This window comes from Schistocerca serialis, chromosome 5, assembly GCF_023864345.2.
Source record: "Schistocerca serialis cubense isolate TAMUIC-IGC-003099 chromosome 5, iqSchSeri2.2, whole genome shotgun sequence".
NCBI lineage: Eukaryota > Metazoa > Arthropoda > Insecta > Orthoptera > Acrididae > Schistocerca > Schistocerca serialis.
In genome coordinates, this window is record NC_064642.1 from 599,706,854 (window position 1) to 599,734,410 (window position 27,557).

A 27,557-nucleotide genomic window follows, 5' to 3' on the forward strand; every position below is an offset into this window, starting at 1 on the left:
GTGGTTGGGAAGGGAGTAAGACAGGGTTGTAGCCTCTCCCCGATGTTGTTCAATCTGTATATTGAGCAAGCAGTAAAGGAAACAAAAGAAAAATTCGGAGTAGGTATTAAAATTCATGGAGAAGAAATAAAAACTTTGAGGTTCGCCGATGACATTGTAATTATGTCAGAGACAGCAAAGGACTTGGAAGAGCAGTTGAATGGAATGGACAGTGTCTTGAAAGGAGGATATAAGATGAACATCAACAAAAGCAAAACAAGGATAATGGAATGTAGTCTAATTAAGTCGGGTGATGCTGAGGGAATTAGATTAGGAAATGAGGCACTTAAAGTAGTAAAGGAGTTTTGCTATTTGGGGAGCAAAATAACTGATGATGGTCGAAGTAGAGAGGATATAAAATGTAGGCTGGCAATGGCAAGGAAAGCGTTTCTGAAGAAGAGAAATTTGTTAACATCCAGTATTGATTTAAGTGTCAGGAAGTCATTTCTGAAAGTATTCGTATGGAGTGTAGCCATGTATGGAAGTGAAACATGGACGATAAATAGTTTGGACAAGAAGAGAATAGAAGCTTTCGAAATGTGGTGCTACAGAAGAATGCTGAAGATTAGATGGGTAGATCACATAACTAATGAGGAAGTATTGAATAGGATTGGGGAGAAGAGAAGTTTGTGGCACAACTTGTCCAGAAGAAGGGATCGGTTGGTAGGACATGTTCTGAGGCATCAAGGGATCACCAATTTAGTATTGGAGGGCAGCGTGGAGGGTAAAAATCGTAGAGGGAGACCAAGAGATGAATACACTAAGCAGATTCAGAAGGATGTAGGTTGCAGTAGGTACTGGGAGATGAAAAAGCTTGCACAGGATAGAGTAGCATGGAGAGCTGCATCAAACCAGTCTCAGGACTGAAGACCACAACAACAACAACAAGATAGATATGGCATATGTCTGTTGCAGCGTGTTATTTGCTTCATGAGGAATAAGAGTGTACTTGAAAAAATGTCACATCTTGCTAGTTGTTTAATATGGGAAAACTGCATAATTCATTTACAATTTGCAGTGTGGTAATTACTCTGTCTCATACTTACAGTGGGTATTTGTGGAAAACTCGGCTAAAACTGTAAATAGATATGGAATGTTGCTATTAGAAAATTCTGAACACATTGCTGCTGCTTGTGTTGACAAAAATACAAAACTTGATGGTGGCCATTTTCGACCATTGACTATAGTAATGTTGGCTTCCAATGTGGAATGAGCCAACACAATCTCACACACAATTCTTTTAGAGGAGTGGGTGGACTAATATTTTCCGCCATTTTGCAAGATATACCATTATATCAGAAAATTTTAATACCTCAGCTACACGCTATTATGTCATATTATCTTATCTCGTAAATTACGGAAATGACGCAGAGATTTTTTAAGTAGCATGACTGTAATAGGTTTCTAACCATAGTGAACCGACCTTGATTGGTACGGCCCATGCATTTTTTCTGGTAATATAATGGGGAGGGAGAGATTAAGGAGCTAGAGTCTTGTTGGTTCAGAGGCAAAAAGGAGATGCTGGAGGAGAACAGAAGGGGGTAGAGGCTCCCTGAGGGTTTGGGGAGGGGCGATCTTGAACATACCTCGCACCGTTGCCTCAGGCGTAACGTGCTATCTGGGATATCTTATCGTCATAGCTATCATTTTATAAGTGGACTGAACCAGTTATTATCAGTTTGGTCCCCATAACCACCCTGCCACCCTAATTAGAACTTACCTCAGCATGCGTGCACTATCGACGATATGTGGGTGCTGACTAACTTGGGTAACAACAACCATTCCGATGTATACTGAATAATACAATACAATACAAAATTGTCAATACAATTTCACCTGCACCTCATCGGGCATTTAGCAGCCACATACTGAGCGCAACATTGCTCATCCACACCCTGGGGTAGTGGATCGTTGATATTCTGCCCTCGGCACGTTCATGACCACCACCACCACCATTATGGCTGGCTAATCTATCCTCTACACTAGGGATCTGGAAGTAACAACACATTTCGTGCTGCTTGCAAAATTTCTTTGATGTTAAGGCACTATACCTTGTTATGTTAGTTTTTGTACCAGCTACGTATCTATTTTTTCTTATCTCAACATTAAAGAAAAGGTCTGTTCGGGAAATGAAAGGAATACACAAAGATCATCCATTACACTACCAAAGGAGATGTTGAGTTCATTCTCAAAAAAATGGTTCAAATGGCTCTGAGCACTATGGGACTTAACATCTGTGGTCATCAGTCCCCTAGAACTTAGAACTACTTAAACCTAACTAACCTAAGGACATCACACACATCCATGCCCGAGGCGGGATTCGAACCTGCGACCGTAGCAGTCGCGCGGTTCCGGACTGAGCGCCTAGAACCGCTAGACCACCGCGGCCGGCAGTTCGTTCTCAATTTGCCTTACGTGTACGTTACGAAAGGCTTCAATCGACTATGCGGCACAGTAGGTGTTGTAATATGTGGTACACCTCTCGGCAGTCCTTATATTTGCCCATCTCGAACACTCGTTCTGACTTCATCAGATCTGTGTTACCAAACCATGTTTAATTGCTTTCTTGTCGTTATACTCACTTAGTAAGCATTCAATCGTTGGCGATGAATGGCAGCACGGAAATTTTTCTTTAAAAGGAGAAAGCATCAGTCGCGTTCTGTGTACCCACCAATCCCTTTATGTTGTACCTTTATTTCGAAGAGGAGCAGCAGAGCTACCTGTGTCTACCAACGGTATCTGAAAGCTTTGACCCTCGATCTAGACACTGAATTTACTGAATCCATACTCCATAAAAAAATTGTCGTTTACTTATGTTACAAAAACATTTTAAACTAGTTACATAATTTTGCTAACGAAAACAAACCAAAATACACAAGCAGTTCGAGGCACTGTTAGCAATACCGCATTTCCGTGCTGCACTCATCACATTTCATCCTCCTTCCCATTTACCGATGATTCTCCCTTCGTGGAACCATCCAGATGTCTCCAGGCGATCTTTTAATGAAGAACACCGGGACAGCGCACTGTACTTGTTCGCTCTTTGACGTACACGCTGTCTTCTCCCGTTCCCTCTACTGACTTGTGCACTGCTAGGAGACTACTGTTAACATGCCCTCACACTTTCATTCATTTCCATCTACACTCCTTGAAATGGAAAAAAGAACACATTGACACCGGTGTGTCAGACCCACCATACTTGCTCCGGACACTGCGAGAGGGCTGTACAAGCAATGATCACATGCACGGCACAGCGGACACACCAGGAACCGCGATGTTGGCCGTCGAATGGCGCTAGCTGCGCAGCATTTGTGCACCGCCGCCGTCAGTGTCAGCCAGTTTGCCGTGGCATACGGAGCTCCATCTTAGTCTTTAACACTGGTAGCATGCCGCGACAGCTTGGACGTGAACCGTATGTGCAGTTGACAGACTTTGAGCGAGGGCGTATAGTGGGCATGCGGGAGGCCGGGTGGACGTACCGCCGAATTGCTCAACACGTGGGGCGTGAGGTCTCCACAGTACATCGATGTTGTCGCCAGTGGTCGGCGGAAGGTGCACGTGCCCGTCGACCTGGGACCGGACCGCAGCGACGCACGGATGCACGCCAAGACCGTAGGATCCTATGCAGTGCCGTAGGGGACCGCACCGCCACTTCCCAGCAAATTAGGGACACTGTTGCTCCTGGGGTATCGGCGAGGACCATTCGCAACCGTCTCCATAAAGCTGGGCTACGGTCCCGCACACCGTTAGGCCGTCTTCCGCTCACGCCCCAACATCGTGCAGCCCGCCTCCAGTGGTGTCGCGACAGGCGTAAATGGAGGGACGAATGGAGATGTGTCGTCTTCAGCGATGAGAGTCGCTTCTGCCTTGGTGCCAATGATGGTCGTATGCGTGTTTGGCGCCGTGCAGGTGAGCGCCACAATCAGGACTGCATACGACCGAGGCACACAGGGCCAACACCCGGCATCATGGTGTGGGGAGCGATCTCCTACACTGGCCGTACACCACTGGTGATCGTCGAGGGGACACTGAATAGTGCACGGTACATCCAAACCGTCATCGAACCCATCGTTCTACCATTCCTAGACCGGCACGGGAACTTGCTGTTCCAACAGGACAATGCACGTCCGCATGTATCCCGTGCCACCCAACGTGCTCTAGAAGGTGTAAGTCAACTACCCTGGCCAGCAAGATCTCCGGATCTGTCCCCCATTGAGCATGTTTGGGACTGGATGAAGCGTCGTCTCACGCGGTCTGCACGTCCAGCACGAACGCTGGTCCAACTGAGGCGCCAGGTGGAAATGGCATGGCAAGCCGTTCCACAGGACTACATCCAGCATCTCTACGATCGTCTCCATGGGAGAATAGCAGCCTGCATTGCTGCGAAAGGTGGATATACACTGTACTAGTGCCGACATTGTGCATGCTGTGTTGCCTGTGTCTATGTGCCTGTGGTTCTGTCAGTGTGATCATGTGATGTATCTGACCCCAGGAATGTGTCAATAAAGTTTCCCCTTCCTGGGACAATGAATTCACGGTGTTCTTATTTCAATTTCCAGGAGTGTATTTCGCAGGCAGTAGCCACTTATGCCGGTGAATGTACCTACACAAATACATAATTGTACGACACGAAGTTCAAGCGACATAACTTTGTGAAACCACAGATTCCAGAAAAGTTGCCGCACTGTGCACGAAATGATAAATTTTTTTTCTACTACTAAGGTACCCGTAGAACGCAATGAAATTATGGTAATATCTTACAACCGTCAGCGCTTTTGACAGCTTTCAACTCCGAAGCGCAAACCGGTGTAGGCGAAAACGTTAGTTGTCCAGAGAGCTATGATTGGACATATCCGTAGAGACCATTGCAAAATCGAGTTGTAGACATGTGAAGCAATTACACCCAGCGTGCAGAAACTGTCCGGTATCATGTTTCTCCATTTTCGTGCTGTACTTATACGTTGGGTGGCACTGGATACATGCGGACGTGCATTGTCCTGTTGGAACAGCAAGTTCCCTTGCCGGTCTAGGAATGGTAGAACGATGGGTTCGATGACGGTTTGGATGTACCGTGCACTATTCAGTGTCCCCTCGACGATCACCAGTGGTGTACGGCCAGTGTAGGAGATCGCTCCCCACACCATGATGCCGGGAGTTGGCCCTGTGTGCCTCGGTCGTATGCAGTCCTGATTGTGGCGCTCACCTGCACGGCGCCAAACACGCATACGACCATCATTGGCACCAAGGCAGAAGCGACTCTCATCGCTGAAGACGACACGTCTCCATTCGTCCCTCCATTCACGCCTGTCGCGACACCACTGGAGGCAGGCTGCACGATGTTGGGGCGTGAGCGGAAGACGGCCTAACGGTGTGCGGGACCGTAGCCCAGCTTCATGGAGACGGTTGCGAATGGTCCTCGCCGATACCCCAGGAGCAACAGTGTCCCTAATTTGCTGGGAAGTGGCGGTGCGGTCCCCTACGGCACTGCGTAGGATCCTACGGTCTTGGCGTGCATCCGTGCGTCGCTGCGGTCCGGTCCCAGGTCGACGGGCACGTGCACCTTCCGCCGACCACTGGCGACAACATCGATGTACTGTGGAGACCTCACGCCCCACGTGTTGAGCAATTCGGCGGTACGTCCACCCGGCCTCCCGCATGCCCACTATACGCCCTCGCTCAAAGTCCGTCAACTGCATATACGGTTCACGTCCACGCTGTCGCGGCATGCTACCAGTGTTAAAGACTGCGATGGAGCTCCGTATGCCACGGCAAACTGACTGACACTGACGGCGGCGGTGCACAAATGCTGCGCAGCTAGCGCCATTCGACGGCCAACACCGCGGTTCCTGGTGTGTCCGCTGTGCCGTGCGTGTGATCATTGCTTGTACAGCCCTCTCGCAGTATCCGGAGCAAGTATGGTGGGTCTGACACACCGGTGTCAATGTGTTCTTTTTTCCATTTCCAGGAGTGTATGTTGCCAATAGACTCTTAAAAAGCAAAGGAGTAATAAACTTAAACATCATGCATGATGCGATAGATTTTCAGCCACCTTAGTATTTCTGATGTCATATCTCCTGAATTATGTTAGGTAGGTGGTTCTTACACCCTCAGAGATTGTTGCCTGACAGTAAATGATACGTTTACGAACTTTACTTGAAATTCGTCTATTGGTTTATGGATTAATTCCATCATATCCTGTGCAAAGAAAGAGTTTCGAAGCTACTGCTGTTTTACTATGTAGTATTTTCCAGAAAGAGACACATCATGATTACCTTTACAAAATATTGCTCTCCAGAGACTTTTCAACAGCGACACAGGAAATCTCTTTCGACTTTTTGTGCCACTGTGTAAATTAAATGCCCACCTTAATCAAATTACCCCGCTCGAACGTTCGAAAATGGAGATTTAGCGCCATCGTGCCGTAAGTCAAAGCTTTTTAAAGCGCTCTTTATTAAGAGTCAGCCGAGTGAATATTTTTCCTGTAATAAAAGTTAGCTGGATTCCATGTACGACGCCTTCTGCTTTACAAGTAGCTTCCAGCTACGTAATTACCCCTTGAATAAGAAATGCTTTTGTTACGGTAGGAGGCGTTCCCGGAACCACTACTCGCGTTGAGAGAACGTACAGACATGCTTTCGATCTCTCTCTCTCTCTCTCTGTCTCTCGAAGTTGTATGTCAAGAAAGTTACATGACAGTTGTAATGATATTGTCTGCTTGCCTTCTGGAGCAAACAATTGTGCGCTAAACTTTCGTGGGAGTGAACTTTATTTACCACGAAAAACCTCGTTACGAGTTTTAAAGTGTGAGAAAGTGATAAAGATGGACTTTTTTTACAAAAATATTACGAAAAACATTGATTAAATGTGCCATGACCTACAAAGAACTACTATATGAAAAACTAATATTTATGATCATTGTCATTCTTAGAACAAATGCGCTGATGATTTATTTTCTCACTTATTCTTCTTCTTTTTCGATTTTTGATGATGCATCTTGAGCGTGCTGGCGGCCAGACGCCATTGCTGTAAGTGTAATACTTGGCGATTTCAAGCAACAGATGAAATTTTACCTAATTCTGTACTCCCTTACTGCAGTATTTGCTAACCCCACCAGCCTACGCTTTAAGAAGTGTGTTTGAATATTTTAAATGACACGGAACAGATGCAGATACTATTCATATTGTTGTCGGCCATCTAAAGAGTGATAAAGTTATTTTACAATAGTTATCAACTGATTAATAATATTCAACTTACACTTGTTTGAAAAAATACTAATAATACTAATCATAGCGTGTAGGCTTTCACGGCCGGCGTCTTCAGTAATTAAAACTTCCGGGCTAAGAGGCCGTGGTCCAATAGTAGAAATACTACACGCTCTATATAAACAGGACCTCCACGGCCTAGCAGCCAGTCGTAGAGTCACCTCAGATGATGTTGCCCGCAGCTGGCAGCGAAACGTCAGGGAGAAGTATTTCTACTATTGGACCACGGCCTCTTAGCCCGGAAGTTTTAATTACTGACTAATAATACTGCTTCAGAGTTGATAGGTATTTTGCTTAATTTCAAGGAATTTTGCGTAAAAACATCGCGCTTGTTTGTGCTGATAGAATCTGTGGCCAAGACGATGTTTTATCAATATTTAAAGAAAGAAAATATTTATCGAGAGAAGCTTCAAATATTACGAGATGGTACACACAATGGTTCATGCTAGGACGTACCCCACGTTAGCTGGATATTTTGTTAAAGAACTATATTCGGTATTTAATAAAAAGATATCCCTGAGAGTTTTCTAGCCGGAACTTATAGCTATAACCGCCAAAGACAGATTAATACCGTGTGGTTGTAGTTTGCGCGCGTAGGTGAGATGTATTTTCTGATAAAGCAGATGAACAATTAATATAATCTTACCACCAAAGAGAACTGCTATTACGCTATTACGTATGTGCATGCTGCTTCAAATTAAAAGATGTTTCAGCGGTAAAGCTAGCTATCTGTAGAACCCTCGCAGATTGTTTTCAGTGTATATTTTGAAAGTTTCGCGTAACATATTACGCAAACAGTATTAAACGAGGACAACATCCTAAGATTTACTGCGCATAAACAAGCTTTAGCAGATTCGTGTGATACATTTCACAGGGTGCGCATCTCTTTACAATAAATTAATACAATAACACTATTCATGCAGACATTCTACATGACACGACACGGCACACACCACAGTACGTACGTTAATCACTAGTCCAAAATTTACAAATTTCTTTCTGTATTTTTCAATGACGATTTTTGGTCTTAACTTTGCTTGTGCGTCTGCAGTGATTAAGTTACTAATCATAACACAATGCAGAGAATATGCATAGGATGAAGAAAAAATGCCACACTTGGAGGTCGGCATGCTATTCCTCATCCGGATTCAAGACAGGAGATTATCTAGCAACATCAGATTGGTTGCATTTTAAAAACACTTGTGTGAAACCTACGAGCTGGCAACACCGTCACATCGTGCAGCGCATCGGAATGGGCAAAGGAACCTGTATCACTCCGCACTACTTTACCACCCGCCGTAGCTCGGTGAGTATACAGTTGGAACATCAAACCCGGATGCACCAAGATAGGGTTCGAATAGTCGTCAAAATCATTTTGAAATTTTTAGACGGCCGTTCCACAGTTCTTGCCGTTTAAAAGCAGGACATCGTGACAGCAATCTATTACATAGACGGTGGGATCCACTAAATTGTAGTGCAAGTGTCTACTAACCGCACACAATACCTCATCCTTAATGGTCCTGTCAAGTTCATGTAAGCCGGCTTCCCGATGGAGTAAGGAAGCGATGAATGTGTCGATATGCTTTTAGTGCTAGGTGCATCCCGTAACCAAATTGTTGCTGCTCGTGCGTATGGTCCAGAGTGCCTTCAATGGCGCCATCCCGATAAGAATGTTTTTCGTCAGCTGGAGCAACGCCTTCGGAAAACCGGTGATTTTCGTCCACAAGTGATGAACTGAGGTCGTCCAAAGACAAGGCGTACTCCACAAATGGACACCATTCATGAAATCGTTCTCCAATCACCTCGGCGAACTACCCGCGATATTGCGAGGCAGTTGCAGATATATGTATGTTTGCAGGTGGGCGTATTTCAGCCGCCAAATAGTCAGTGACCATTATCTAACTTAGTTGGCATAAACAGCAGGAAATTTATACCGTAATATAAGCAAAAGTAATTTCCTTTTTTGAGCCCACCATAGTACATAAAACATTTCTCACAATACCAGCTGTGTACGAAAATTTTCTTCAAGAAGCAAGTCCACATTGACAGCTACGAGATACAAACTGACAGATGTAACTAGGCCATGTTGTTGTTGTGGTCTTCAGTCCTGAGTCTGGTTTGATGCAGCTCTCCACGCTACTCTATCCTGTGCAAGCTTCTTCATCTCCCAGTACCTACTGCAACCTACATTGTTTTGAGTCTGCTTAGTGTATTCATCTCTTGGTCTCCCTCTACGATTTTTACCCTCCACACTGCCCTCCAATACTAAATTGGTGATCCGTTGATGCCTCAGAGCATGTCCTACCAACCGATACCTTCTTCTAGTCAAGTTGTGCCACTAACTCCTCCCCAATTCTGTTCAATACCTCCTCATTAGTTATGTGATTTACCCATCTAATCTTCAGCACTATTCTGTAGCACCACATTTCGAAAGCTTCTATCCTCTTCTTGTCCAAACTATTTATCGCCCATGTTTCACACATGGCTACACTCCACACAAATACTTTCAGAAACGACTTCCTGACACTTGAATCTATACTCGATGTTAACAAATTTCTCTTCTTCAGAAACGCTTTCATTGTCATTGCCAGTCTACATTTTATATCCTCTCTACTTCGACCGTCATCAGTTATTTTGCTCCCCAAATAGTAAAACCCCTTTACTACTTTAAGTGTCTCATTTCCTAATCTAATTGCCTCAGCATCACCCGACTTAGTTCGACTACATTCCATTATCATCGTTTTGCTTTTGTTGATATCCATCTTATATCCTCCTTTCAAGACACAGTTCATTCCGTCCAACTGCTCTTCCAAGTCCTTTGCTGTCTGTGACAGAATTACAATGTCATCAGCGAACCACAAACATTTTATTTCTTCTCCATGGATTTTAATACCTACTCCGAATTTTTTTTTTGTTTCCTTTACTGCTTGCTCAATATACAGATTGAATAACATCGGGGATAGGCTGCAACCCTGTCTCACTCCCTTCCCAACCACTGATTCCCTTTCATGTCCCTCGACTTTTATAACTGCCATCTGGATTCTGTACAAGTTGTAAATAGCCTTTCGCTCTCTGTATTTTACCCCTACCACCTTCAGAATTTGAAAGAGAGTATTCCAGTCAATAAAGTCAAAAGCTTTCTCTAAGTGTGCAAATGCTAGAAACCTAGGTTTGCCTTTCCTTAATCTATCTGCTGAGATAAGTAACTAGGCCATACAGTCAAGGAAACATGGCATCGTCTTTGACTGCCCTTTCTGTTCGGCCTAATTACATGTGTCATTGTTTCACTAGCTGTCGATGTGGGCTTGCTTCTTGACTAAAACTTTCATAGACAGTTACTAGTGTTAGATTTTTTTTGCGTACTATGATGGGCTTAAAAGAGCAAATTACTTTTGTTAAAATTTTGGGTACAGCTTTACCGCCGTTTATGCCAGATAAGCTTGATAATGGTCATCGAACGAAACTAGTCGCGAATTGTGCCCAATAAATGATAGCTTGAGGCTTCGCCATGAATTTTATCACTAGCAGATATCTCAAAGACTGCTCCTTGAAGTATTGCACGATTAAGAACTGCATCCATATCATTACGCTTTAACTCAGCACCAGCAGGCAGAAGACCACATTTGATGAAAATAGTTTTATGAACGGCTGTTGCACCAAGTGGAAGATAACGAATATTTGATAAATAAAGTGATATGGTCTCATGAATCTAGCTTCACTCGAGGAGGTATTTTCAACCTCCACAACAGTCATTAGTGGTCAGAACATAATCCACACGTCAGCCGTGAACGTGGCTTTCAGGCACGCTTTGCCATAACGCTGTGGGGTGGAATTTTGTGGGGTGTTATTTAGGGCTCTTGCCTGTTGTCGGACACGTTGAATGCGCCCCTGTATCGTACGTTTCTTTGCAATAGTTTGCCTGACGGATTAGAAAACGTTCCACTTGGTGTTCGGCGACAACACGGTTTCAGATCGTACTGAAACCACACTTCAGAATGAATGTGTAAATGAAGCGTTTCCAGGTATATAGCTTGGTCGTGGAGTTCCAAAGCTCTGGCCCCTAAGTTGTCCGAAACTTAATCCACTAGATTTTTATTTTTGGGGCCCTAAAACATCAGGTCTATAGTACTCCGACCATAGATGTACACGACCTGATAACTCGTTTGCCTGCCACTTCGCAATGGTCGATGCAAGTGTGTTGCGTAGCGTCAAGGAAAGCACGATCTAGTGAATGGCGAATCCTGGCAAATGCAAGGTAGGCGCTTTGACCGTCTTCTGTAAAGTGAACGTTGGTCGTACGTGTACGTGCTGGGTCTGTGAGTATAAGGCTAGACGTCAGAACATACAGAATGGAATTATCGTGCATAGCATACTGTGCTGTCCAGTGTTGATTACCTGTTGTGTTTTTTGCACCTCATTGGATGCACATGATGTTACCACGTCCATTGGCTTCATTTGTGTCATGGACGAAACAGTGGTCGTTTACGGGTGTAAGAAGTCATGTTATGCCTTAAAGATTCAATAAAGGTAAGAGCAACAGAAAGAAATACACAATGTACCGCTTTGCGGAGGTGTAAATTGGATACGATTTAATGCTTTAACTGAAAAAATGCCAAATCGACACGAATATCAGCGAATCCTTATACCTGTTCCCAGGCCATTCCCTCGTCTCACTGAGCTAATGGGACAGCTCCAGTACAGCAAATGTTACAGCGTGCCAGAGTATAGTTCTTTTAATCGCATTTCTATTAAACCTATTTGCCGGGCTAGTTATCCCAAAACATTTCTGCCTGAAATGAGACGAGGAATCGCATGCCGACAACATAGTGCGGAAGATATCTACTGATATCTCTACTAATAGACGGCCGCGGTGGCCGAGCGGTTCCAGGTGGTACAGTCTGGAACCGCGCGACCACTACGGTCGCAGGTTCGAATCCTACCTAGGTTAGTTAGGTTTAAGTAGTTCTAAGTTCTAGGGGACCGATGACCTCAGATGTTGTCCCATAGTGCTCAGAGCCATTTGAACCGCATTCATCGGCATAAGTGGCTAGTGCCCGCGAAATATCTTGCGAACAGACTTAGTAGCAAAGGAGTAATAAACGTCATGAACCATCTCTACTAATACCATTTTTATCTGTTCGTAACGAAACTTCATGATTTTCATTTTTACCATATGTGTCCCGTACCATGCATGTCTAAAAGTTTGTATTCATATTGTTTCGTTGCAGATATATCTACCAAGCACCAGCGCTTCTGACCATCCCAGCGACCGTCTTTCGAGTGGAACTGCCGAATCTTAAAATTCTGTGAGTATAGCAGTCAAAGATTCTAGAGTAATTTTAAGTAGACTATGAGAGTACGCAATGTAACATACACTCCTGGAAATTGAAATAAGAACACCGTGAATTCAATGTCCCAGGAAGGGGAAACTTTATTGACACATTCCTGGGGTCAGATACATCACATGATCACACTGACAGAACCACAGGCACATAGACACAGGCAACAGAGCATGCACAATGTCGGCACTAGTACAGTGTATATCCACCTTTCGCAGCAATGCAGGCTGCTATTCTCCCATGGAGACGATCGTAGAGATGCTGGATGTAGTCCTGTGGAACGGCTTGCCATGCCATTTCCACCTGGCGCCTCAGTTGGACCAGCGTTCGTGCTGGACGTGCACACCGCGTGAGACGACGCTTCATCCAGTCCCAAACATGCTCAATGGGGGACAGATCCGGAGATCTTGCTGGCCAGGGTAGTTGACTTACACCTTCTAGAGCACGTTGGGTGGCACGGGATACATGCGGACGTGCATTGTCCTGTTGGAACAGCAAGTTCCCTTGCCGGTCTAGGAATGGTAGAACGATGGGTTCGATGACGGTTTGGATGTACCGTGCACTATTCAGTGTCCCCTCGACGATCACCAGTGGTGTACGGCCAGTGTAGGAGATCGCTCCCCACACCATGATGCCGGGTGTTGGCCCTGTGTGCCTCGGTCGTATGCAGTCCTGATTGTGGCGCTCACCTGCACGGCGCCAAACACGCATACGACCATCACTGGCACCAAGGTAGAAGCGACTCTCATCGCTGAAGACGACACGTCTCCATTCGTCCCTCCATTTACGCCTGTTGCGACACCACTGGAGGCGGGCTGCACGATGTTGGGGCGTGAGCGGAAGACGGCCTAACGGTGTGCGGGACCGTAGCCCAGCTTCATGGAGACGGTTGCGAATGGTCGTCGCCGATACCCCAGGAGCAACAGTGTCCCTAATTTGCTGGGAAGTGGCGGTGCGGTCCCCTACGGCACTGCGTAGGATCCTACGGTCTTGGCGTGCATCCGTGCGTCGCTGCGGTCCGGTCCCAGGTCGACGGGCACGTGCACCTTCCGCCGACCACTGGCGACAACATCGATGTACCGTGGAGACCTCACGCCCCACGTGTTGAGCAATTCGGCGGTACGTCCACCCGGCCTCCCGCATGCCCACTATACGCCCTCGCTCAAAGTCCGTCAACTGCACATACGGTTCACGTCCACACTGTCGCGGTATGCTACCAGTGTTAAAGACTGCGATGGAGCTCCGTATGCCACGGCAAACTGGCTGACACTGACGGCGGCGGTGCACAAATGCTGCGCAGCTAGCGCCATTCGACGGCCAACACCGCGGTTCCTGGTGTGTCCGCTGTGCCGTGCATGTGATCATTGCTTGTACAGCCCTCTCGCAGTGTCCGGAGCAAGTATGGTGGGTCTGACACACCGGTGTCAATGTGTTCTTTTTTCCATTTCCAGGAGTGTATGTAGCAACGTGGAACAGGTTGGCTTTCTCCAACAACATACGTAGCTCCAAGAGCTTTTTGTATGGCATTCTACGTTAGTCATGACTTTCAGATAGTGCAAACACATTTAAAACACATTTAAAATAAACTAAAATTATGCATCAGTGTCTTTCTAACCACTGATATTTAATGGCACAGATTACGACACGAACCACTGAAGATGGACATGTGCTCTTCATTTAACAACACAACTACATGTCGTCGACTCCGGTTTAGCTTACATGAATAGTTTTCACATATACAAAGAAAACCATACAGCATTTTAAGGGAGGTCAACGACTCAGTAAATGAGGATAATTCGAGGGATATATATCTTCGGAATTATTTATTTTCTACACCCTGTAACAAATGTGTATTTCTAAGTATCAAAATAGTTCAAATGGCTCTGAGCAGTATGGGACTTAACATCTAGAACTTAGAACTACTTAAACCTAACTAACCTAAAGACATCACACAACACCCAGTCATCACGAGGCAGAGAAAATCCTTGACCCCGCCGGGAATCGAACCCGGGAGCCCGGGCGCGGGAATATTTCTAAGTATGTTGTATTTGAATTCTGCTGGTCCGTTCTAGATAACAAATCTCACTGCACATCCTCTCATCATTAGCTGCATTATTTTAACTGCGTTGTACAAAAAATGCTGTTACCTGTTTACGCCTAGAAATTGAGCTGGAAAATGAAAACCATGTCTCCGAAAGCTGTACCTATTTTCCAGTCACATCTTCATTGCACTGCAGTGATATGATTTCGGAATAGTTCATAGATTACGGAGTTAGAGGAGATGCGTGATTCTCTTCATACTTACACAGTGCTATTCAGCTGCCTCTACTGGTGTTTTAAACAACCCACAATGTTAGTTTCCGGCCCTCGAAAACTATGTACTAGTTTTTATTTTCTCCCAGCCGCTACACACAAACTGTTAGTCCAACAGAAAAAATGTAGTTAAATTTAATATTGGGATACTTTTTCGCTAGATTTCGATTTATTCAAGAAAGAGATACAAAATTCATCTCCAAACGCATTCCCACCCCCTACATTCAGGCCTCACCGGTCAGGATTTCTAGTATGTAGTCCATGGCATCCCCCTCCTACCACTGTACAAAATTTGCGACTGCACAAATTATTTACCACATTCAACCCTCCTTGGTCTTCACTGATTGGCCTTATTATCCGCCACCGGCTTACTAAAGCACTTACAGATTATAAAATTGACGTTTGATTAAATTTTATCCAACAATTTTGTTAATTTTAACAACATAAAGAAAAGCTAATTGCAGCAATGTATTCCTCAGTCTTCTGACTGCGAAAGTATGATGATTAGAAGGGTTATGTTTGGATCGAACTGTCAACATAATTAGTTTTAGTGTGTTGTTGTTGTTGTGGTCTTCACTCCTGAGACTGGTTTGATGCATCTCTCCATGCTACTCTATCCTGTGCAAGCTTCTTCATCTCCCAGTAACTACTGCAACCTACATCCTTCTGAATCTGCTCAGTGTATTCATCTCTTGGTCTCCCTCTATGATTTTTACCCTCCACGCTGCCCTCCAATACTAAATTGGTGATCCCTTGATGCCTCAGACAATGTCCTACCAACCGATCCCTTCAGTTTTAGTGTAACGTTTACAAAAGTCGTTTTTCTTTCATTACCCTCACGGGCACGGTTAAATTAATAATGTTTACAAAATAGCGGACTATGCTGGTGGCTTAATAGTCCAAGTGGTAGAGCCCAAAAAGGTCGAATATCGGGAATAGTTCGTGTAGTCGGAAATTTTCGTACATTGGTAGGAGGGAGTGTCACGAACAACATACTGGAAATTCTGACTAGTGAGCAGTGAGAGCGGCGGTGGAGGTGCATTTGAAGGACACTATCGTACTTTTTTTTTATAGCTGGGAAGTCGTGGCCTCTGGCAAAAGCGTATGCCAGTGCAAAATTTGGATTCTCATTATTCCAGTAGCACTAATAGTTAAGCGCAGCAAGCGAGAGAATATGAAAATCTCGCGCTTGGTTTTTGAAGGCCAGGTATAACATTGCGGATTGCATTAAAAGACATCGATAGGGAAGCTGAACAGCTCTGTATATTGTTCTGCAGTACATTCGATAAGCAGCTGGAGTGGCAACGTGAGTAATTGCTTCATAGAATGCGCTGTGTAGGGACTCTACAGCAAGAAAGGAATAAAGAAAAGTAAAGTCGTATGGCGTGAACGGTTGTGAGACACCGAAGGGCAGGTTCAGCCGCCTAATTGGAAAGATCTTCCCTATCCTTCACGCCCGCAGACACCTTTCTTTCGCGAAGCATGAGGATTGTGCGCATAGGTCTTTTAAGTGCAGGTGACTGTAATGGATGTGTGAGTAGTGTAGTGTCGTGTTCGTGTCGGAGATGATGAGAGAAGGGAGAGGGTGAATCCCGCTGCCGGCACACAATCTACTCCTATCGAAGAGCACCGAGGGAGTCTCCAAGCTTAACGTTCCCATCTGACGTACGGATCACGATCGAAAATGTCACTTCATGAGACACTTCTGAGACGTTTGGTATTTGTACCAGGACACTGACACAAAGTGATCAGAAACTTTACGCCACCACCTCTCCTTCCCTGCCTGCCAAATACTGGCAGTGAAGATTTATTCCACCTCCTGGATTCGAACAGGCTTATCGCCGGGTCGAGCGCCACCGCACAGGAGTGCGTTAACGATCTTGGTCACGGAGGCTTGGAGGAAAGCAGAGACGTTGCATAGAAATTGTTCAAATGGCTCTGAGCACTATGGGACTTAACATCTGAGGTCATCAGTCCCCTAGAGCTTAGATCTACTTAAACCTAACTAACCTAAGGACATCAAACACATCCATGCCCGAGGCAGGATTCGAACCTGTGACCGTAGGGTCGCGCGGATCCAGACTGAAGCGCCTAGAACCGCTGGCCACATCGGCCGGCCGACGTTGCATACTCCATGAAAAATTCCTCTTGCATTTGCTTGTTGAATTAGATTTTAACACTGCATCTGTGGCAGAGGTAACCACAGACAATTTTTAAAATAAATGACGTTCGTCGCTACCTCCCTGTCAAACCAACCGTTCAGTAATTTTTGAGAAAATTGCTCATGGAGAACACCGGTTTAGAAAAAAGTACTTTAGAAATGAACACAAACAGTCTCGACCGCAAAAACTTTCATTTTGTGGTAACCGTTTTCTGTCAGTTTTTGACCATCTTCAGACGATCATACCATGATGGTAGGCGGTGTCGGTGAATGGAGCGGGTGTTATAATTGCAACTACAACTGCAGTTGACGTTCGTGGATTTATAACACGCACTCGATTCACCTGCACCACCTACCATCATAGTATGATGGTCGGAAGATGGTCAAAAACTGACCGAAAACGGTTACCACAAAATAAAAGTTTTGCGATCAAGACAATTTGTATTCCTTTTTATTATACCGATTAGGCTAGGAAGCAACTGATGACTTTTGAAACTGGGTAACATCTTTTGATGCTAGTCAGTTGTCACGATGAGCATTACTGCAAAGGGCATTTGATTCTAAAGCATTATGTCAGGGTGAAGAACACTAAATAAAATACTTTTTCTCTCTTAACAACATGTGGGCAGGGTTGGTTCTTCCTTGGCTCGGTTATGAGGTAGAATGAAACAGCATTTTTACATAAGATAACTTTTATTGAAAGATTGGTACAATGGTTTCCTTACTCGATTGTTCTGGCTGGGAGAGCGGCAGCTGTGTCGTTTGCGAAGCCCTCTACTGCGTGGGCGGTGGCATCTGATTACGCCTGGCGGTGTATATCTTGTGTCGCTGTTTCGACCAGTTGACTGGAGACGTGCATCATGAGGTGGCCCGTTTAATTATTGAGAACGAAGTCGTGAATCGGATGGTGATACCTTGGATGTGGCGTCTCAGTGTTTCTCTTCTCTATGTGACCGCGTGTGACAGTGTTGTGCGTCGGCCAGCGGAGTGGCGCGGTGGGCGGCGGGGGAAGGACAGTGTCCGAGACTCGAACAACGGACTCCAGCTTGCCAGTCTTCGGCTGTCAGATCTTCATCACCAGCTCACAGGTGACTGCTAAGGTGAGGCTGTCTCCTTCCCGTCCTCACGAGTCACCCGGGTACGTAAAAATCAGTCTTCAAATACCTTCTAACTTCTGTCTTCTGGCGACGACGCTGCTGCTTGCTATTCCATTACAGCGGGGGACTTGGTGCTTCTGTGTATGATGCAGTCTCTTCCTGCATGACGGTCTTCAGCACCGACTGAACTGTACTGGAACTGAACTGAAAAACTACTGTCGGGCCCATTGTGTCTCGCGTATTTATTTACTTCAGTTCACTGGAGGTGAACGACTTCATGGTCATTGCCTCTTCTGTCACATTGAAAAGCTTCTCGAAGAATCTTCTTAATGTCGGTCATTGGCTCTTGGAATGTAGGCGAGGGCCTTTGATCACATGTGACAATTGAGAAACTCGTGAGCCGGTAATTGCCTTTTCTGTCACGTTGAAAAGCTTCTCAAAGAATCTTCTTAATGTCGGTCATTGGCTCTTGGAATGTAGGCGAGGGCCTTTGATCACATGTGACAATTGAGAAACTCGTGAGCCGGTAATTGCCTCTTCTGTCACGTTGAAAAGCTTCTCAAAGAATCTTCTTAACGTCGGTCATTGGCTCTTGGAATGTAGGCGAGGGTCTTTGATCACATGTGACAATTGAGAAACACGTGAGCCGGTCGGGCGATGCCCTGATGGCTGAAACGACAGCTTCCGCTGATGTGAGGAGGGCGATGGGTTCTCCTGAACGTGCTGAACTGCAAACGCCGGCCGTTGCCACCGCTGTTCACCCCGCTGTTTGCTGGTGTGTAATTCTTCTAAACTAAACTAAGTTTTTCATTTATTTTCTAATTTCTACTTCACTTCACATTGACTTCACTAATTTATTTACCTATCTTAAGTACCACTCAACAATATAGCATTCACCAATTAAGGAAGCTTTCTCAGCCATGTGGCGCGATGCAGCCGCCGAAACTAAAGTTGTTTCTGTACTAAGTCGCATCCACAGTTAAACTGTTCGTTTTGGTAGCTGCGCTTCACTTCCACTAGATAGAGAATCTATTGGGTCTTGCTCACTGATTAAAGAGTACAGCGAGTAGTCTGTCAAGAGGTAGGGACCTTTTTGTGGGACATTTATTACACTTTCAGGACCAAGACACTAAATGATTGGTATAGGGATACAATAAAAGACATCTGTAAATGACGTTTTCTGCAACGTTTAGCATAAATTAATTTAAAAATGCAGCACAACTTAGTAAAATATGGATGGTATAGAAATAGAAGCATGTGCCGTATGCACATTTACTGAATCTTAAGTAAGCCTTTTAGTTTTGTAGATGTTAGTGTGTGTCTTCCTCCAAACAATAATTTAGAAACTGCTGAATGAATGATTTACGAGTACCTACAGAATCAATTATCCATTGTTATCGTAATACCAAAAAAAAAAAAAAAAAAAAAAACACACACACACAATTTTGGAGAACAACTACTCACTTAGAGTATTACTATAAATATCACTGTGCAGATGATTGAGGGTTACTTTAAGCAAGTGGCAAGGAAAGTAACGGCGTGTTGTGTTGTAATGTGCTTTCTTTCTTTAACTTATAAAACTCGATCAGTCTTGACTTTATGTTGTACGTCTAATTTAACATGCATCTTTATCTCGTGCAAGACTGAAACAAGCAACGTTAAAAAACAAACAAACAAATAAACTGGAGCCGCAGTTGTTGCAATGAATTATTTACAGTTTGACAATTGTGTGAATCGCCGCCTTCTCATGGGAAATTAATCTATCCTTTTCTATAGAAAAACTTCCAGCACGCTGTTATTTCCGCAGTATCTGCCTTGTCTTGTCGTTCTGTGTAACAGACTATGCTTTTACGTTAGGGACTTTGAGATCCCCCTGCTGCTTTCCTATTCATAGCTTCATAACACGCTTATCTTCATGACTCACTTTGTGCCCAAACCAGACCACCCCATTTTACTGCAATTACAGTGTTTTCTACTAGCTCATATTGACGACAACAACAGACGATATCAAAAGAAAGGGACTTTTCAGATGCAGCATCCTCTTTCTTTTCCCCGACACCTTCGTCAGTGTACTGGAGATAACTACAAATTTTGAAGTATCACCGCTAAACTCAAATTACGGCATGTAAATCGCGAAGCAATGCTTATGTTACATATTAGTTTCAGATGGAGATAGAGCCTTTCTTCCATGTAATCATGACACTTCACCTCATTATTTGTTAAATAAAGAAGGCGCGATAAAAGCTTGTATGACGGAGCTGATCCCCCTTGATACAGGAAACGGGTCAGAATACTGTTGCAGGAACAACGAAAGAAGCATGCCAAAATTAAACGAACGCAAAATCTCCAAGATTGCCAATCTGTTACAGAGGCTTGAAATTTAACGCGGACGTCAATGCGGGACGCTTATAATAGTCCCTACAACGGAACTTCGATGTCTCGAAACCAGACAGAAAACCCAAAGAGATTCTGGTCGTACATAAGTATGCTAGTGGCAAGACACAATCGATGCCTTCTCTGCACGATAGCAATGGAAATACTATCGACGACAGTGCTGATTGAGCAGAGTTACTAAACAAAGTCTTCCGAAATTATTTCACCAAAGAAGACGAAGTAAATATTCCAGAATTCGAATCAATAACAGTTGCCAAGATGATTATCTTAGAAGTATACATACTCGGGGTAGTGAAGGAATTTGTCACTTAATAAAAGCAAGTCTTCTGGTCGAGACGGTATACCAATAAAGTTCCTTTCAGAATAAGCTGATGCAATAGCTCCATATTTAACAATCATACACAGCTCGCCAGACGAAAGATCCGAATGCAAATACTGCAATGTTGCGAAGGTCACACCAATATTCGAGAAAAGTATTAGGAGGAAAAATGCACCAAATACGGCCTATATAATTAACGTCGATATGCAGCAGAATTTTGAAACGTGTATTGTGTTCGAAGATAATATATTACCTCGAAGAGAACGGTCTATTGACACACAGTCAACACGGATTTAGAAAACATCGTTCTTGTGAAAGACAACTAGCTCTTTACTCACACGAAGTGTTGAGTGCTATTAAGAATGGATTTCAAATTGATTCCGTATTTCTGGATTTCCAGTATGCTTTTGATGCTGTAAAAACAGAAGTGGTTTGTAGTAAAATTGCGTGCTTATGGCATATCGTCTCAGTTATGTGACTGGATTCGTGATTTCCTGTCAGAGAGGTGACAGTTCGCAGTAGCTGACGGAAAGTCGTCTAGTAAAACAGAACTCATTTCTAGCATTCCCCAAGGTAGCGTTATAGGCCTTCTGCTGTTCATTTTCTACATAAACGATTTAGCAAACAATCAGAACAGCCGTCGTAGATTGTTTTCAGATGATGGTGCCGTTTATTGTCTAGTAAATTCATCAGACGAACAAAAGAAATGTCAAAACGATTTAGAAAACGTATCTGTATGATGTGAAAATCGGTGATTGATCCCAAAATAGAGAAAAAAGTGAGGTCATCCACATGAGTGCTAAAAGGAATCCGTTAAACTTCGGTTACACGATAAATCAGTCAAATCTGAAGGCTGTAAATTCATCTAAATACCTTAGAATTACAATTATGAACAACTGAAATTTGGAGGAATACATGAAAAATTTTGAGGGGAAGGCAAAACAAAGACTGCCTTTTTTTGGCAGGACACTTAGAAAATATAAAAGATCTACTAAAGAGAACTATTTAAACCTAACTAACCTAAGGACATCACACACATCCATTCCCGAGGCAGGATTCGAACCTGCGACCGTAGCAGTCGCGCGGTTCCGGACTGAAGCTCCTAGAACCGCTCGACCACTGCAGCCGGCGCCATGCTTTTAGTTGAAAGTTTACACACGCGATTTTCTCCGGAATAAAATACCTCTCGACTCTTAAAATTTCACAAATAGTTAATGGTAAACACCAGGTACCTTTAACACTGTACAGAAACGCGGAAGTCACAATATCACTTCATTTTACACACGATGCGTTCGGACACTTTCAGCATGACCGTCTCCTTCGAAAGCTAGTCCACCACTTCCTTCTTCTCTCTCTGCCTCTACAAGCCCCTCTATCCCATGCGTTAGGTGGCAAACCGTCTCACTTCTTATTGGCTGTACAGAGTTACGGCCAATCAGAACTGACTTTCAGGGCGCGGGTCGCGCCGAAATCTAGCAAGAACCAACCACTGCTCTCAGCTCATTTACGTCATTAAAATAAGCAAATCAAAACTCACTTGTTAAACAAATAAAATGAAATAAACTTTAAGCTGTACTTTACGTCTGGAATTTAACTATATAGTCTCGAACGTTCTGGCTGTACTCTTACATATTCAAACATGCTTGGACATGCGTCATCCACTAGTAAGGGAACCACTGGTGGATACGCTTCCACAATAGAAAGCTGGAACACTTGTAAGTTCCTATAGAGAATTACAAACTGAAAATTTGATATTGGCGAATGTCCCACATACACTCACACAAGTACTCTCTTTCACACTCAAACAGCCTAACACAAAGCATAAATATGTACTTGAAATTCTTAAAGTTATTACTACAGCAAAATTACGCAAGGTTTTCTAAAATGAGAACTTTTCCAAATTTGAATCTAAATACTGAAGGTGTTATCATATCTATTCAGATAGTCATAGTTAAACCTAACTGACCTAAGGACATCACACACATCCATTCCCGAGGCAGGATTCAAACCTGCGACCGTAGCAGTCGCGCGGTTCCGGACTGAAGCTCCTAGAACCGCTCGACCACGCCGGCCGGCGCCACGCTTTTAGTTGAAAGTTTACACACGTGATTTTCTCCGGAACAAAATATCTCTCGACTCTTAAAATTTCACAAATAGTTAATGGTAAACACCAGGTACCTTTATCACTGTACAGAAACTCGGAAGTCACAATATCACTTCATTTTACACACAATGCGTTCGGATACTTTCAGCATGACCGTCTCCTTCGAAAGCTAGTCCACCAGTTCCTTCTTCTCTCTCTGCCTCTACAAGCCCCTCTAACTTCCAAATTATGTCAGTTATTGACTTCAGATTTTGATAGATTGTTCCTTTACTCAACAGAAGGTTATGTACCTAATATGAAGTTCCTCAGGCTATTTATAGGTCAGTTATTAATGTAACTACTCTGTAAGCGCCTCTCCGCTACTTTCACACGTTGCAGCCACGCCATTTGGTCATGATGCACGTCTGTAGGACACAGGTCACCCGTTGCTGACCGTATAAGATTCTGACTGCTTACACTGGAGCCCAAATACATTCATACAAGAAAGCTTTAATAGACAAATTGACGATCGCACCCTAGCTGCGACACCTCATGCTTATCAGATAGGTTTAACGCAGTTCAAAGAAGAGCAGAACATTTTGTATTATTGTGAACTAGGGGAAAGAGTGCCACGGACTTCAAACAGGATTTAGGGCGGACGTAATTAAAACAAAGACATTTTTCGTAGGAGCGGAATCCCTCACGAAATTTCAATCACCAACTTTTTCCTATGATTGCGAAAATATTTTGTTGACGTCTAGCTACATAGGGAGAAACGATCATTACAATAAATAAGGTAAATCAGAGCTCGCACGGAAAGATATAGGTGTTCGTTTCTTCCTTGCGCTGTTCGGTGTTGGAATAACAGAAAATTATTGTGAAGGTTTTTCGATGAACCCTCTGCCAGGCACTTAACTGTAATTTGCAGAGAATCCACGTTCACGTAGATGTAGATGTCAGTAAGATATATGTGAGCCAAATGATGTTAGAACATGCTAGTGATAAAATAACATATAAGGTGCATATTTATTAATGACATAAACGCATACAGTTGAAAGTATACGATACTATAAGCAAAAAGTCTTAGTAAAAATGGGTCCACAAGCGAACCGTTTGCGAGAGAAATGGATTTTTGTGGTTTTCAGCCACTAAGGACGTGTTTCTGTGTAAAAGCTGCATGCCGGTCCATCGTATTGTCTTTGCTTACATTTTCGAGAGGTGGAACTGTAAACAGAATGGATACGACTATACAGTTCAGTCATAGTGTCACTCATGAAAGATGTCAGCGGAGTGCCAGTTGCATTGTATGAGCGTTGGTGGTAACATGGAACATTAAGTAATGAATAGTATGCGGACAAACATTCCACGTATGGTAGGGCTAACAGCAATGCATGTTGCGGGAGTGGGAATGTCTGCATGAATTACCTCTCTGCTTGAAGTGGTGGTGGTGGTTAATCTTTAACGTCCGGTCGACAACGAGGTCACTAGAGACAGAGCGCAAGCTCGGGTTAGGGAAGGATTGGGAAGGAAATCGGCCGTGCCCTTTCAAAGGAACCATCCCGGCATTTGCCTGAAACGATTTAGGGAAATCACGGAAAGCCTAAATCAGGATGGCCGGAGACGGGATTGAACCGTCGTCCTCCCGAATGCGAGTCCAGTCTCTGCTTGAAGATATGGTGTTCTAAACAGTCGAACACTCTCCAGAAATCTCTACAGGCAGACGTTCCACACAAATTCCTGGAGTGAGCCACAGTAGTGTTCGAAGAATAATTTGTCGCAATGCATTGTTCCCGTAAACCTCCAACGAGTTAAGTGTCTGAATGAGGCTGACTTTACTCGTAGACTAACGTTCTGTCAGTGGACGCAACAACAAGCTGTAATAACCCTGTGTTTGAGGATATCATTGCATATCCAGATGAAGCAGGACTCACTCGTGATAATGTGTACAACTGTCTCAATTCTCACGACTGGAGTTATCTAGGCTGGAATCACCTAGGCTCAAACCTACATGTTGTGCATGAGTCTCTACATAACCAGCATTTCTCAGTGAATGTGAGCTTAACGGTAATAGGTGATCATCTTGTAGGGCCCTGCATTTTACCAAACGAACTCAAAGGACGGACAACGTTGAAATACAGAAAGGTTTTGATCGCACATTTCTTTATTAAGCGTTACGCGTTTCAAAATTTCATCGTCAGACTGAAGCTGTGGAGAAAAGAGTACACTGAAATTATTGGTAGCAAATATGTACATAACAAGATAAGTATGCATCTTAGTAGTCTGCACACAGAAATTCCCATTAATATCGTACTTGCATTTAAATCAAACACTCGAAAGTATACACAAGGACTAAATATACTACAGATCTCATCTCATATAACAGTGCCGCTGTCTATGGCAAGAGAAGCAGTGCCAAAGTGGCTGTGATGATTAAGCTGTCAAAGAAGTAATCGAAGGCCGGAAGGTGGCGCTAATATCAATCATAGAAATGAAGTCAAAGAATAACTTTACAAACAACTATACATAGCGATGAATTACATGTCAGAACATGACAAAGATACATTTATGCTATTTTACGGAGGAGAAACTCATATAGCGACAGCACGGAATGTGCTTCGTTACGCAGCATCTTCAACAAGATTACAGTGATATTCGTCAGTCGACAATCAAAACGGAAGAGATGTTTGCATTCATTAAGGCCGGCCGCAGTGGGCGAGCGGTTGTAGGCGCTTCAGTGTGCAACCGCTCGACCGCTACGGTCGCAGGTTCGAATCCTGCCTCGGGCATGGATGTGTGTGATGTTCTTAGGTTAGTTAGGTTTAAGTAGTACTAAGTTCTAGGGGACTGATGACCTCAGATGTTAAGTCCAATAGTGCTCAGAGCCATTTTTGCATTCATTAACCGGTGTGGTATAATGTAAACATAGAACAGGTACAGATCACAAATAAAATATAAGTTGTGAAAGAATAAATTTTAAACCATCAAGGAACAAAATGTGACAAATGTATCACAAAAAGTAGTCATATTACAATAGTGAATGATACAGTAAATGACATAAAACAAAATCGTTTAGATGAGCATAGAGTGTCTCCTATTGATAAGTAAAATTAGAATCTGTGTTTATACGTTAGAAATGAACTGTTGAAACTTCCGAGACCTCTCGATGCCTACTTCATTTTGTGAATAACTTCGAAACTTTTGGCCTGATGTGCAGCATTTCACTTTCTTAACTATTAGCATTCGGGTATCGTCTTTGGGCTGAAGATGAAAAGGCGGGAGGTTAGGCTGTTGCCAAAATCTCATCCAGTAGTCAGTTTTTTGTAAATTATGGATTGCAGCGATCAGTCGTCCTTTTAAATTTTTTTTCTGCCTTCCGCAAACAGTAGTATTCAATGAACTGTGGATGAAGCCCGACCAACAGGCATTACATGCATTGAGCGAAATTAATAGTGCATTGAGAATGACTAGATTCTAGCCGAAGCCGGTCGGGGTGGCCGAGCGGTTCTAGGCGCTACAGTCTGGAACCGCGTGACCGCTACGGTCGCAGGTTCGAATCCTGCCTCGGGCATGGATGTTTGTGATGTCCTTAGGTTAGATAGGTTTAAGTAGTTCTAAGTTCCAGGGGACTGATAACCTCTGCAGTTAAGTCCCATAGTGCTCAGAGCCATTTCTAGCCGAAATCTAGGTCTGCACAATAAAAAAATTGAAAAAGGACGACTGATCGCTGCACTCTGTAATTTACAAGTCAGTATAACAGTCGCTGAGTGCAACAGCTTTCTGAATGGAAGGTAACCTGTTGAAGTCAGTTTTTTGCTTGCAGAGCGGTTAGTCGTCAATGCCTTAGGTAACGAAGGGTTCTTGTACAGAGGTTCTCGTTCTCTTGCATCTCAAATATTTATAAAATTATCCTTTTGCTCTCCACTGATATAGCCTACAATGGAAAGAGAAAGGTCTCCCCGGAAGAAGACAAATTTCGCGTCATATTATGATTGTTGACTCAATAATACTTATTTCTAAACTCAGCACAGCGTTATTTTATTTGCCAACTAATGTTTATATCAGTATATATATCTGTCAGCATTAGCTAATGTTTAACGCTGGAGTCTGGGTATCTAGGGAAGAAGTCTTAATGGCACAGTCATCTGTGTCATGACGTTTTCCTTTCAGGAGAAGTATTCCCGCAGACTGAGCTATCCAAATAGTACTCTCGAAAGTCGCTCTAGGCTTCAGTTCGATAACTAGTTCTCTATAGCTCTTTAATTTCACGAAATCTCTCCTGCATATATTGCTGGAAGAAGAGGTGTAAGTAACAATTTCCCATAGTAAGTCGATGTACTCTCAAACAATTTCGAGATAGTCAACTCTGAAGTCTTCCGAGTGTCTGAATACCCTGAATTAAGTCAGTTTTCCGCGGCGAACTGTAGTTCTGCGATGAAATGTTCGCATGCTATGTGGGAGGTCTGGATTCGACAACTGGTTGAGGCAGATTTTTAAACACATGTGTGTCCTCTATGAGCATTTCTATGAAAGACGAAAAAATTTTTGTGGAT

The 27,557-nt window shown here is 43.8% G+C and overlaps 1 protein-coding gene across 1 annotated transcript in view; it reads left to right on the forward strand.

Annotated features, from left to right (window-relative positions):
- The window catches only part of LOC126482125 (lutropin-choriogonadotropic hormone receptor-like), a 367,911-nt gene that overhangs the window by 135,835 nt on the left and 204,519 nt on the right, over window positions 1-27,557 (forward strand). Inside the window, exon 4 of the mRNA XM_050106101.1 lies at window positions 12,530-12,607. Coding sequence (XP_049962058.1) covers window positions 12,530-12,607 — 78 coding nt within the window. The remainder of the gene's footprint in view (window positions 1-12,529; window positions 12,608-27,557) is intronic.